This window comes from Rhinolophus sinicus, linkage group LG04, assembly GCF_036562045.2.
Source record: "Rhinolophus sinicus isolate RSC01 linkage group LG04, ASM3656204v1, whole genome shotgun sequence".
In the NCBI taxonomy this organism is placed as follows: domain Eukaryota; kingdom Metazoa; phylum Chordata; class Mammalia; order Chiroptera; family Rhinolophidae; genus Rhinolophus; species Rhinolophus sinicus.
This window is the reverse complement of record NC_133754.1, coordinates 137402332-137415670: the sequence shown is the minus strand read 5'-3', so window position 1 is coordinate 137415670 and position 13339 is coordinate 137402332. Positions and strand designations below refer to the sequence as shown.

Here is a 13339-nt window from a genome sequence, read left to right as displayed (position 1 = left end):
CCAACTTCCCGTCCCATATTCTGACAGAATTAACCCCTGCTTCCACTGCATTCGGGGATTACCTTTATGAATAGCCTTGCAGTGTTTTTATCAACCCAACAATGTGTTCTCCCTTCTTCTTAACAAGTCCCTTTAGAGGGGGAAACTGGGTCCAGGAGATTCGGGTGGGACTGTGCCCACTTCCCAGCTTCAAGGATGAGCTAATCAGTGCCAACTGCAGGACTTCTGCTGGCAAAGAAGCTCTCTTTTCTGCTGAACTGGTGGGAGGTAAGCTGGAGTGTTGAGGGGCTCACACAGGAAAAGCCCACCTGAGATCGAAGCCGACACAGGAATGTGGAGCTGAGAGTGATGAGGCCTGCTGACACTGATTGAACACCTGAATCCAGCATCCATCCACCTTCAGACATTGTAGTTACATGACCAGTAAATTTCCCTTTTGCTTGGCCTAGTGTGAATTAGGTTCCTGACTGATACAGTACATTTTGTGATAAATATAGTTTACTCAGTTCTCTACCTTACCCACAGATAGAAGGGGAGTTTCTTGGGGCTTGACAGGGACTGGGTCTAATTATCTGTGTGGACCAAGAGCCTAGCACAGCGGCAACAGAATACATAGCAGCTACCACTGACTTACTAGTGCCAGGGCTGTTGTGGTGAGTCTTTACATGGATTCTCTCACTTAATTCCCTTAATAGCCATATAAACTAGGTACTGCTTAATATTGCTCTGATTGTACAAATGGAAAATTTGTGGCACACAGTTTGAATACCTTGCCCAGGGCCACAGCACTGGTAACCTGCAAAGCCAGGCTCATTATACAAAATTATAGTAACAGCTACTGTAGAAAGTGAATGGCCAACTCCCTTATAATGTCATCCTCCAGAAATAACTATTAAAACAGTTTGCAGACTATTGCTTTAGATTTCACGACACACGTATCCTATTACAATAAGAATAATAACCGATAATTATAAAGGGTCAGAAACAATTAGAGTTACACATATTAACTCAATCTTTCAACCCTTTATTCACACCCCCATTTTATAGAGGAGAAAACAGGTTAAGGCCAAGTCCATAAATGGCGATCTGGGATTTGAACTTACACAACCTGGCTGCAGAATCTCTGTGCCACCCTATAACACTGTTGTGTTGACGCTGAGTCATCCTTCAGTAAGTGAATGAATAAAAGGAAAGGGTTTGTGATCAATCCTCTGTGAGGCGAGGGAAAGGAAATTGGATTGTTTCTTCGTCTGAGTCAGATATTAATTCAGTGTAGAGCCCATATTTGTTTTGGAACATGAGTTCCCTGGGGAGCAGACAAAACTATGTTAGAATAGAAGCTTTTAAAGACTACTAGCCAAATTAATGATCCGAGGATTGGTTGCCATGTGAGTCTTCTGTGCAATAGTGTCCTCTGTTGGCACAGGGAGTGGGTATTATTAGGTTTGCCTCCCTGGCATTCATTCCAGCCCTCCCCACACCAGACAGCAGAGTATGGGTGAGACCGACCCATTCCCAGCTTCAAGTGTGGACCAATGAGTGTAATCCCTCCCATCCTAGTGACTGGTTCCCGAATGGGCAGTAACCTAGGCCTAAAACAGTGCAGGACATTCCCTGACCTCAGTGGTTATTCGAGTTGGTTCAATCTGCGTGATGCTTGGGGCTTTTGTTCACTGGGAGAAAGGTGACCCCTCAGCCTTTCAAGAAAGGAGTGTTCCCGGCAACTGTCTGCAACTATGCAGGAAGGCTAAGGACAAAGACAACACGAAGTTGAGAGAATGGCAAAACTCTAATCGAACCTAGAGGTGACTGAAGCCCAACCTATCTTCTGGACTTCTCTGTTACACGCACTAATACATTTCCTTTATTATAAACCAATTTGCATTGGATCGTCTGGTGTTTTAGCATTTCAGCTGTAAGGCATGGATAATCGAAAACTGTCTTTATGCTTCATCATGCATGAGAAGTTCTGAAAAGTGACAAACTCACCGGTAGTATTCTAGGACCGGCTCTGTTTGAGCCTCATAAGCTTTCAGCCTCTTGACAACCGTCTCTGGTCTATCATCCTCACGCTGAACGAGAGGCTCTCCAGTCAGATCATCGATGCCCTAAATGGGAGTCAGACCAGCTGGTATCAAACATCTTATTTTTGAAGGATATTTTGTATAAGCAGTTACATGATTTTTAAACAGGTATATTCTCTACACAAGCACCAAAAACACAAATGGCCTTTTAAGTAAACAGAATCAAATAGAAACCCAGACCATGAAATACAGAGCCATAACACCCCAGGATCATTTCCGCAGTGTCAGTCACCTGCTCCTTAGAGTAAAAGTTTTTCGTAGCAGCCCCTCTAAATAATTTCATATTGTGGACAAAAAGGGGTTCTATGGAAAGTAACCTCACAGGGTGATCTGATCATAAATTCCTCACTGGGCCGGTCACAGTGGGTAGTCAAGCCACAGGCCTATAACTTCTTCAGCAAAAGGTTTATCTTTGCCTTAAGCAAACCCGGTCCATTGTTTCTGTGCATCTAGGTTAACACACCTTTGTAAAGCATCTTTTCAGACCCCTCAGAAGAATAACCACCCCCAAGGGAGGACAAAATCTTGTTAACGATCCTGTAATCTAATCCCCACCTTGCTCTCTCCCACCTTCATTTAACCTTCCTTATATTCCTTAATCAAAGTGCATATGAGAAGCTATGAACCGCCATTCTAGGAAGCATTTTTCTCAGTCTGTTGAGATGTTATTTCCAGGCATATCCTCTGCTTGGCTCTAAATTTTTTTTTTAGTGATTCTCTACAGGACATTCTTATGTTGAATATATGTACGAATATATATATATATATATACACAAAAAGATTTGGCTATAAACTGGGACTCTCAACTGCAAGCCCTGAGTAAACCAAGGTATCACTAATCCCTATGGCCCCAACTCCTAACACACTCCATGGCACAGAGTAGGAAATCAATAAATGCTTCTGAAGGAATAACAAACCCCTGTGACTCCTGGAGACGCCTAGTCACAAGCTGAGTGGACTAGACAAGTCAACTACACCAAGTAATCTGAGACTATACCCTCAGGAGTTTTGGTCAGGCAGGATTTCCAAGGTCATAAAACTTCTGTCTGTGAGGGCAAGCGGACTCAGAGACAATGGTCTGCTCTGTGGAAGGCTGTGTCACACCACAACTACTCACCACAGTTTTGGGAGGGTTGAATTCGATGTTGTAGACTCGGCCACTGGATGGATGAATCCAACGAGCAGTGAGGCGCTGCTTAATGACCTCAAAGGGCACGTTCAAGTTAATCACTGTATCTATCTGATAAGCTCTGTCCAGGGCTTCTGCCTGGGGAAGTGTCCTTGGGAAACCTTTACAAATTTTTATTTTTTAAATAACAAGGAAAAGGAAGGGAGGAAGGGAGAAAGAGAGGGAAGAAGAGAATTAATTAATGTTGAGCAATTTGAACAAAAGCAGTAACACCAGGCAGGCTGATCACACCTGTAGGGCAACTATGATAGTTAATTCATGTTTTGTGACACATGAATGAAATTTCATGTGTCAACTTGACTGTGCCCAGATATTTGGTCAGACATTATTTTGGGTGTGTCTGTGTGAGAGTGTTTTGGGATGAGTTTAACATTTAAATCAGTAGATTGAGTAACGCAGATTGCGCTCCCTAATGTAGGGAGGCCTCATCTAATCCATTGGAGGCCTGAATAGAACAAAAGAGCTGACCCTCTGCAGAATGAAGAAGTTATTTCTCCTGCCTGACTGCCTTGGGGCTGGGAGGTGGGCTTTTTCCTGCCTTCAGACTCAAACTGAAACATCAGTTCTTCCTGGGTCTCGAGCCTATTGGCCTTCAGACTGGAAGTACACCATCCGCTCTTCCGGGTCTCCCCCTTACCAACCCACCCTGAAGATCCTGGGACCTGTCAGCTTCCATAAGCACGGGAGCTTATGCCGTACAATACCCACCTCAATCTCTTTAGAAACTAGACATCAACCTATCCTCAAGGATTCCACTACACCTCTGCCTGGCAAAAGTTTACAGCTGATTACAAGTTATCTTCTAGCCTTCCTTTTTTCCTTTTGTGGTGATCCTCTCTCCTCATAAAATACTCTCAAAGGAGGGGAAAGGAACTAAAGCCACATCTGAAGGGAGTTTAGAAATCATGCAGTCCACTTCCCTCTTTCCATTTGAATCAAGAAGCAGGCCCAGAGAAGATGACTGGCCCAAGGTCTCAGGGTGGTTGGTGGCAGAACTCAGGCTCCCTGCCCACCATTCATGATGTCTGTCTGTAGCCCATGAAATGCTCATTCTCCTGCCCACACTCATCATTTTAGGCAGCTGAAATGCTCGCGACACTTCACTTACCATCCAAAAGCCAGTTATATTGGGTGAGATTTTTCAGCTCATGAAAGGCCAGCCGAGTCATGACATCATCTGGGATGAGCTTCCCTTGTTCAATAAAAGTCTTGGCTAACACACCAATTTCTACAACAGAATGAGGGGAAAAAAGCAAACCAACAAGTACATTTGTTTTATCTCATCCCAGGTCCCTAGGAAACTGGTTGCCCAAAGATCTCTGGATAACACACTAATATGAAGATGTACATTATCAACTTTTGTGATAAAAACAGAGGTTACAAAATAATCTATGCTTATTTCAAATTCTCCATCATGTAAAAATATATATATGTAAATATATAGACACAAGAAATAATGGAAAGCTACAGACCAATGTGTATGTTAACAGCAGCCATCTCTGTGTGATAGAATTACGTGATTTTTAAAACATATTTGCAATTTCCTGTATTTTCCAAATTCTCTATCAGAAAAAGCATATAGAATTACTGAAATTATTTTCTTTTTAAATAAGAATTTGAAATAGTCATTATTTTTAAGTGACTCAGTTTAAGTGCTGTAGAGGCTTTTGTAATCCTCTAAAATTGATACCGCTGTCGCAACTCAATTTTTGACCAGATTAGCACTGTGACCATATTATATTTTCATTACTAAAACACCCTGGAAAAGAATTTGTGAACAATTTAAAAATATTACCCACAACTATCTGTCATTCTTATGCAACAGTATTTTAATTTCCTCATCATCTCTTACCAAATTATTTACATACATTCATAATTATAATGCCATTGTAATCTGTGTATATGTAGTTTCATGTTCTTTTCTCATTTAGCATTATTTTGTAAATACTTTTCAGTGATTTTTATATAGTCATTTTTGATAACACTCCATCAACATATATTCAAATTTGATATATAAAAATACACTATCACAGCAGTACTGTTGAACATTTAAATTACTATTGGTTTTTCCCTACTGCTGCTTTTAAAGACTTTAACACCTTTCTTTTTTTTTCTTTCTATTTCCTTTATTTAGTTATGTCTTCTTTATTACTTCTGATGGATAAATTCCCAGGAGTCAGATTAAAGGTTCAAAGTATATTGGCTGTTTTCAAAATTCTTGATATAAATTACCATACTGACTTCAGAGCAGATTCTCAATTGTCAAATTCGTGAAACTTTAATTGCCTAAAAGCTGGCTGCCATTTGACAGGTGTACAGCCTCGGTTTACATATAAAGATATGTAATTCTATTCAATAAATGGTGCTGAGAAAACTGGACAGACACATGCAAAACAATGAAACTGGAACACCTTCTTATTCTATATACAAGAATAAACTCAAAACAGATTAAAGACTTAAATGTAAGACACAAAACCATAAAACTTCTAGAAGAAAACATAGGCCATAAATTCTTAGACATTTCTCTTATTAATATTTTAATAAGAGTAATATATCTCCTCAGTCAAGAGAAACAAAAGAAAAAGTAAACAAATGGGACTACATCAAAGTAAAAGTTTTTGCACAGCAAAGGAAACCATCAACAAAACAAAAAGACATTCTACTGAATAGGAGAAGATATTCGCCAATGATACATCTGAAAAGAGGTTAATATCCAAAATTTATTTAAAAACTCATACAACTCAACACCAAAAAAACAAACAATCCAATTAACAAGTGGGCAGAGGACCTGAACAGACATTTCTCCAAAGAGGACATACAAATGGCCAACAGACATACAAAATGATGCTCAGTATTACTAATTATCAGAGAAATGCAAATAAAAACCACAATGATATCACCTCACACCTATCAGAATGGCCATCGTCAATAAATCAAAAAACAACAATGTTGGCGAGGATGTGGAGAAAGGGAATCCTTGTGCACTGCTGGTGGAATTGCAAACTGGAGCAGCCATTTTGGAAAATAGTATGGAGGCTCCTCTAAATATTAAAAATAAAACTACCTTATGACCCAACAATTCCACTTCTGGGTACTTATCCAAAGAAATCCAAAACATTAATTCAAAAAGATATAAGCATCCCTATGCTCATGGCAGCACTATTTACAACAGCCAAGATATAGAAACAGCCAAAATGCCCATCAACAGATGATCAGATAAAGAAATTGTGGTACATATATACAATGGAATATTACTCTGCCATGAAAAAGAATGAAATCTAATCATTTGCAACAACATGGATGGACCTAGAGGGTATTATGCTAAGTGAAATAAGTCAGACAAGTACCATATGATCTCACTTATATGTGGAATCTAAAGAATAAAATATGCAAACAAACAAAACAAAAGCAGACTCATAAAGAACAAACTGATAGTTACTAGATGGGAATGGAGTTGGGGGGGCTGGGTGAGAAAGGAGAAGGGATTAAGAAGTACAAACTGGTGGTTACAAAATAGTCGCGGGAATGTAAAGTATGTATGGGGAATACAGTCAATAATATTGGAAAAACTGTATAGTATCAGATGGGTACTAGACATATTGGGGGGGATCACTTCATAAATTATATAAATGTCTAACCAATACACTGTATACATGAAATTAATATAAAATAATATTGAACGCCAACTATAAAAAATAGTCACAGGGATATAAAGTACAGCATAGGAAATATAGTCAATAATATTGTAATAACTATGTACAGTAGCAGATGGGTAATAGACTTATTGGATTAATCACTTTGTGAGGTATGTAAATGTCTAATCATTATGTTGTTTTGTACACCTGAAACTAATAAAAAAGACATATAAATAAAATTTTTTAAAATATGTCCACACAAAAGCTTATCTATGAATGTTCATGGCAACATTATTCACAGTAGACAAAAAGTGGAAATGCTCAAATGTCCATGAAGTGATGAATGGATAAATAAAATGTGGTCTATCCATACAAAATTATATTTAGCTATAAAGTACTGATACATGTTACAGAAAAAAGGAGAATGAGTTAAATGGGAGCTTCATACCCAGTCAAGGGCTTTAAAAAACAAAACACAAAACAAAAAAAACCTTTCTCATAGTGGTTAACTCTGGGAAGTAGGAAGATGTGATTGGATGGGGGTACAGAAGAGTGCGCCCAAAGTACTAGTTTTCTGCCTGGTAATGAGTAAATTGGTGTTCATTTTATTCTTCTTTTAACCATACATAGAAATTACAATACCTTCATGCATGGGACATTTCACAAGAATTACATTGAAAATAAAAACCTCCCTCGGCCATTGGTCTTCCCTCCAACCATTACCCAATGCCTCTCTTCAGTGAAGCACCTAGAAGGAGTTTCCACCCCAGGTCTGTATTCTTCCCCTTCCCACTCTGCTTCAGGATAGAATCTCAACTCAAGAACTATATAAAGACCCTGGGTCTGGCCTCATCTACCTCCCCCTCACCTCCCTTCCCACCATTCTCACCCAACCCTCAAACCATGCCCCACCCCCACCCCGCAGCAAGGAGCTCTATGTACTCTGGGTCCTCCTAGCCTTTGCACAAGCCTGTCTCCTCTCTGGCACCTGGTAAGTTCTTACTCATCTTTCAAGACACATCTGAAAGGGCCCCTCATGGAGGTGTCCTTCAACCTCCTAGGCAACCAAAAGTTCCTCCTTTGGACTTGCATGATGTCACAGACTTGTCTCTATTGGAGCTCTTACTACACTGCTGAAACTATCTGTTTATGGATTACTACGGACTGAATTGTGTCCCCCACCCTAAATCCATACGTTGAAGCCATAATACCCAATGTAGCTGTACTTATAGACAGGGCCTTTAAGGAGGCAATTAAGGTTAAATGAGTTCATAAAGGTGGGACTTTAATCTATTCTGACTGGTGTCTTTATAACAAGAGGAGGAAACACCATGAATGCATGCAGTGGAGGAAAGGCCACAGGAGGACAAAGTGAGTTGTCCATTTGCAAGCCAGAAAGGACCACACCAGAAACCAACTCTGCTAGCACCTTAATCTTGGATTTCTAGCCTCCCGAACTATGAGAAAATAAATCTCTGTTGTTTAAGTCACCTGGTCTATGGTATTCTGTTACGGCGACAGAGCAGACTAATACCCACAGCCATCGGCCATCTGCTCACCATGCCTACATTCCAATTGTGAGTACTTTTTGTCTCTGTATCTCCAGTACCTGGCACACATGAGGTGACTGATGGAACCATGGATGGATGGATGCATGGATGGAGAAATGAGCTTGCTGGTCTCCCCTGGATTCTATCCATGGAATTTTAAAACACCTAACTTATTTTGCTAAAAAAAAAAAAAAAAATCTATCAAAAGCCTACCTCCTTTGAGACGGTATTTATTATCAGGTTCACCTTTTAAAAATGCTCTTTAAATTGTTTTTTAAAATTTAGTGCATCCATAAAATAACAGAAAAGTGGGAAACAACCCAAAGATCCACAACGCATGAATGGATAAACAAAATGTAGTACATCCGCTCAATAGAATATTATTTAGCCATAAAAAGCGATGAAGTACCAACACGTACCACAACATGGGAGAGCCTTGAAAACATTATGCTAAGTGAAAGGTGCCAGACATCAAAGACTACATATTGTATGATTCCATTTGCATGAAATGTTCAGACTAGGCAAATCAATAGAGACAGAAAGTAGATTGAGGTAGCCAGTGGCTCAGATGGGGTGGGGTGCAGTGGGAATGAGGGTGACTGCTAATGGGCATGAGGTTTCTTTTGAGGGTGATGAAAATGTTCTAAAATCGAATGTGATGATGGTTGCACAACTCTGAATATACTAAATAAAGTTCACTGAATTATAAATCTTAAATGGATAAATTGTGTGGTATGTAAATTATACTTCAATAAAGCTGTTAGAACAAAAGAACTGGGATAATCTTTATGGAAAGTAATACTGTTAAAGGTACAGGACAGGGTCTACAGTTTGCTATCATTTGTGTAAAACAGAAAAAAAAACAGAAGGAAGAATGGGTAAACTATTGTATGTGTTCTGGAAGGATCTTTTCATATGCAAGGATCCTTTTTTTATATTTTTTTAAATCCTAAATCATGTAAATGTATTGCCTATTATAAATAAAATTTTTGCCATTATAAAAATAATTTGCTCTACTGTCAATATTCTAATTAGGCAGACTTACGATGCACGGGTGTACATAATAAAAGTTTTATTAGACATACAGAATCTCGGCTGCTAACAGAGACTTTGAAGATTATCTACTCCCCCATCTTACAGATGAAAACAAGTAAGATTCAAAAGAGTTAGCCATCCAGTCCAGGGTCACTTCTTTGAGAAGCACCAAGCTGCAGTGCAGTTTCTCAAACTCTGGGCAATCACATGGCAACCTTACAATTTCTGCCACAGCTAAACTATTATTTACTATATACTTTTCTTTAAAGTGACTCAGCTTTTTAATTTAATAAACTATAATATTCATGAAATGAAAGGTTTGGTGTGAGAGTTGTTTTTCAAATACACTGTGACATCAATTGAAATTTTTTTATTGGTTTTTAAATTTGAATTTTACTTTTACTTGAGACAAAATTTTGCCTACCTAAGATAATCTCATGAATCTCAACTTGGGAAATACTACATAATGGAAAGAGTAATTTAATTAGCACACAAGGTGACCTGGGTTTCACCCTTGTTCCCCAGTAACTGCTATTTATTGTTTAACAAGTTCTTTAATCTCTCCTGAATGTAATTTCCTCATCTTTAAATGAAAGGACTAATTAATGTCTAAGGTTCAAACTCTAGTTTCCTGACTCCAGGGTCCAGTGGTAGTCTATGGTTACTCCAGGTTTGCTACTGTCAACAGGTTGCCTCCTGTTTTCAGTGTCTTTAATCACATCTGCTGGGATGATTTTAAATTTTTGCTATAAAATACAGCCATGGGTTATAAAATACCATCGTGAAATGGTTGTTGGAGAGTACATTGGTGCCATCCTTCTGTAACACTATTTGATGATACCATATTTATAGACCTTCCACATTAGGAAATAAGCAGAGATGTTACCAAATGTTCATGCACAAAGATAGTCATAATAGTACTTATTATAGCAAAGAATGATTAACAACATAAATGTCTGATAACAGGAAATGTTTAAATTAATAACTATGCAATCTTGATGAAATGAAATATCATATAAAGACTTAATGATGTGTGAACATGCTGACAATAAGTGAAGAAAAAAGGTATCCAAACAACAATTTAGAACATAACAAAATTGCAGACACATAAATGCAACAGAGAAAAAAGAGAAAAAAAGAATATAAGAAAAAGCAGCAAAGGGTTCATTATAATTGTCTCTAGATTTTAATTTTCTTTTTTTTATATTCTCATTTTTTCTTTCTTTATAATAAATATACTTTATTCTTAGTATCAAAAAACATTAACCAGTAGTTTTTTAAATAAACGATTACACCTCTTTTGGCTCTGATCCTATGAAAAACATCCATCCATTCACAAATATTTATTGAGAATATATTCTTAGTCCTGAGATACAGAACATCTGTAATAACAATTTCATGAAACCTCCCTAAACCACATTTTCTGTTTTCCTTGTTAAAAAATTGCCTGTAAAGACTCCAGAAAGAGCAGATGCCTGAGACAAGCTGAACATCTTCCCCCATGATCCTCTCCTCCCTCTAGCCTCTCTTTTCATGCTGTGAAGCTTCAAAGAGGACAGCACGCATGTCATGGGATGTTAAGGACAAAGTGCATTGTTTCTAATTTTAAAGTACATTTTTAAAACAAGTTTATTTATTGGTTTTAAATTTATTTTTTTAATGTTTTGTGTTTTCAGAAAGTAAGGTATCCTTAACTCTTCACTGATGGTGTTCTCTACCACAGAGTAATATATCACTGCTGAGTTGTTTTTCAGAGAATCACTTTAGAATTCTTTATTCCGATCCACTTTGGATAAACTAACCCCAACTGGGTGCAGTACTGGAGACTCTTTGTTGTTACTTAACTATCGTACTTCAATATGCTGCATCAACACTTAGCAAATGAGCCCAACAATTTAAACTTTTGAAGAAGTCTAAACAAAATACTTTACAATTTGTTTTTAAAGATCAATGTCAGAAGAGAACAATAAAGGTAGTAATTCACCAAACCAGGTGCTCAACCAAAGAACTCCGAGAGACAAACTAAAAACACTGGAGTGATTCTTTTTTTCACTTAAATGTCACTATTTTGAAACAAAACCCTACCTATTCATAACCTATGTCTATCAATAGGGAATCAGTTAACTAAATAACAGATTCAGCAAATAGATACCTATACAAACATTAAAAGAATGAAATGGATTTCTATGTTTTCATGTGGAAAGATATCCAAGATATAAAGTGAAAACGCACTGGTGCAGAATACATTTATAGTATGATTACACATTATATAAAATAAAGCATATACATATAAGTAAAGCTTGTACAAAAATTTCTAAAAGGAAAATACATGACACTGTTACCCTCTGAAGAATGGGATTGAGTCAGGTCATGAGAGAGGGCTTTACTTTTATTTTAAGTACTTCCGTCCTGTTTCCAATCCTTTTTTTATCTTGTGCAGGCACTATTTCTATAATTTTTCAAAAGGAGCTTCATAATGAGTTCTAGTTTTGAAAATAAAGGCCCACACTTCAGAGAACAAGGAAAAACCTCACCCTGATATTGACTTTTGGAAAACAACTTTCTTAAAATATAATTTACATAACATAAAATCGACCCATTGTAAAGTGTACAGTTTGTTGACTGGATTTTGTGCTGAGATATAAGAATGTATTTGGCACGAGGAACAAAACAATCTTTCAGATAACCACGCACAGGAATAGCCTTCGGGTCTAAGAAGTCTCGGGGGGATATCCAAGATCTAAGCCAACTGTGTGACTGCAACACGAGTAAATACTGCTCGGCCTTCAGATTACGGGGGAAAGGTCAGAACTAGAAAATCCCATAGAGATTAACAACAACAACAACAAAAAAGCGGGGTAGGGAGAAAAAACATAAGAAGCAAACAATTCTCCAGGCGCAAAGGCACATGGAGAATAAGCCACAGCTCAATGAATCCTATGAACAGCTGCGACTGGGGCTGGACATGCCTCTCAAAGCCAAGCGATTTCCTTTCATCTTTGAACTTCGAACGTGTCCTAACTTCCTAGTTCCTTCCCCCAATAACTCGCCTGAAGCTGTCCACGGAGGTCAGAGGTTTCGGTGAGCAGTCAGTCGCTTAGCAGCCCGGGGTCTCGCCCCTGGGCAGCCGGAAGCAGATGCTGCACCCACGTCCCAGGACCCGCATCCCGGGGACGCGAATTCCCCGCCCTGGGCCCTCCGCCCGCAAAGCACTGCACCGCTGCAGCCCAAGCTCCCACCTGTGCCCCGAAGTATGTTGTTTCGGAGCAGATCCCCGCTGGAGAGGTGCTTCAGCTCGAAGTGTTTGGTGATGCGCGACGACACGGTGCCCTTGCCGGAGCCCGGTGCCCCCATGATCACGGCGCGCAGTAGCCGCCCGGACGCCCCCATCGCCGAAGGGAGAGGCCCGCGAGGCGCGGGCAGTTGGGCTTCCGCCTGGCTGCGCGCTCACCGCGCTCCGCGGCCCCGGTCCAGCCGGCTGACAACGCTGCGAGCTGGCGGCAGCCGCAGCGCCCAAGCGCTCCCGGAAGTGAGGCGACGGCCACCGGGGCCGCCCCTCCCGCGCCTTGCCCGGCTTCAGCGCCCGCCCCTCGGTTCCCGGGAGCGCTTCTTCCCACCGCTCGCCGCGCCCCCTTGCTGTCCCCTGCGTGCCCGTGGGCCGCCCCGCGCCCACCTGCGCCCCGCGGCGCCTCCTTCCCACCCACCTGCTCTGGTCAGCCGCACCGCCGCACCCCCTTTGCTCTCCGCCTCCTGAGGCCCCCCGAGGCCTCCTCGGCGACCCCTGGTTGCCCCCGCCTCCTTCCTCAGACTGGGCCGGGCGGTCTGTCAGTGTCCCGTCCTGTCCGT

At 40.1% G+C, this 13339-nt stretch overlaps 1 protein-coding gene across 3 annotated transcripts in view; it reads right to left on the bottom strand.

Annotated features, from left to right (window-relative positions):
* Positions 1-13048, bottom strand: part of AK3 (adenylate kinase 3) — a 38017-nt gene extending 24969 nt beyond the window's left edge. The window contains exons 1-5 of one of the 3 annotated variants that reach the window (XM_019729907.2): positions 12733-13048; positions 4382-4501; positions 3202-3374; positions 1990-2108; positions 1004-1747 (exon numbers count right to left, since the gene is read on the bottom strand). In XM_019729907.2, coding sequence (XP_019585466.2) covers positions 1735-1747; positions 1990-2108; positions 3202-3374; positions 4382-4501; positions 12733-12883 — 576 coding nt within the window. In that variant the 5' untranslated portion in view covers positions 12884-13048 and the 3' untranslated portion in view covers positions 1004-1734. Of the gene's footprint in view, positions 1-1003; positions 1748-1989; positions 2109-3201; positions 3375-4381; positions 4502-12732 lie in introns of those variants that run through there. The other 2 variants (XM_019729900.2, XM_019729889.2) reach the window with 2 other exon arrangements.
* Positions 13049-13339: the final 291 nt, after the last annotated feature.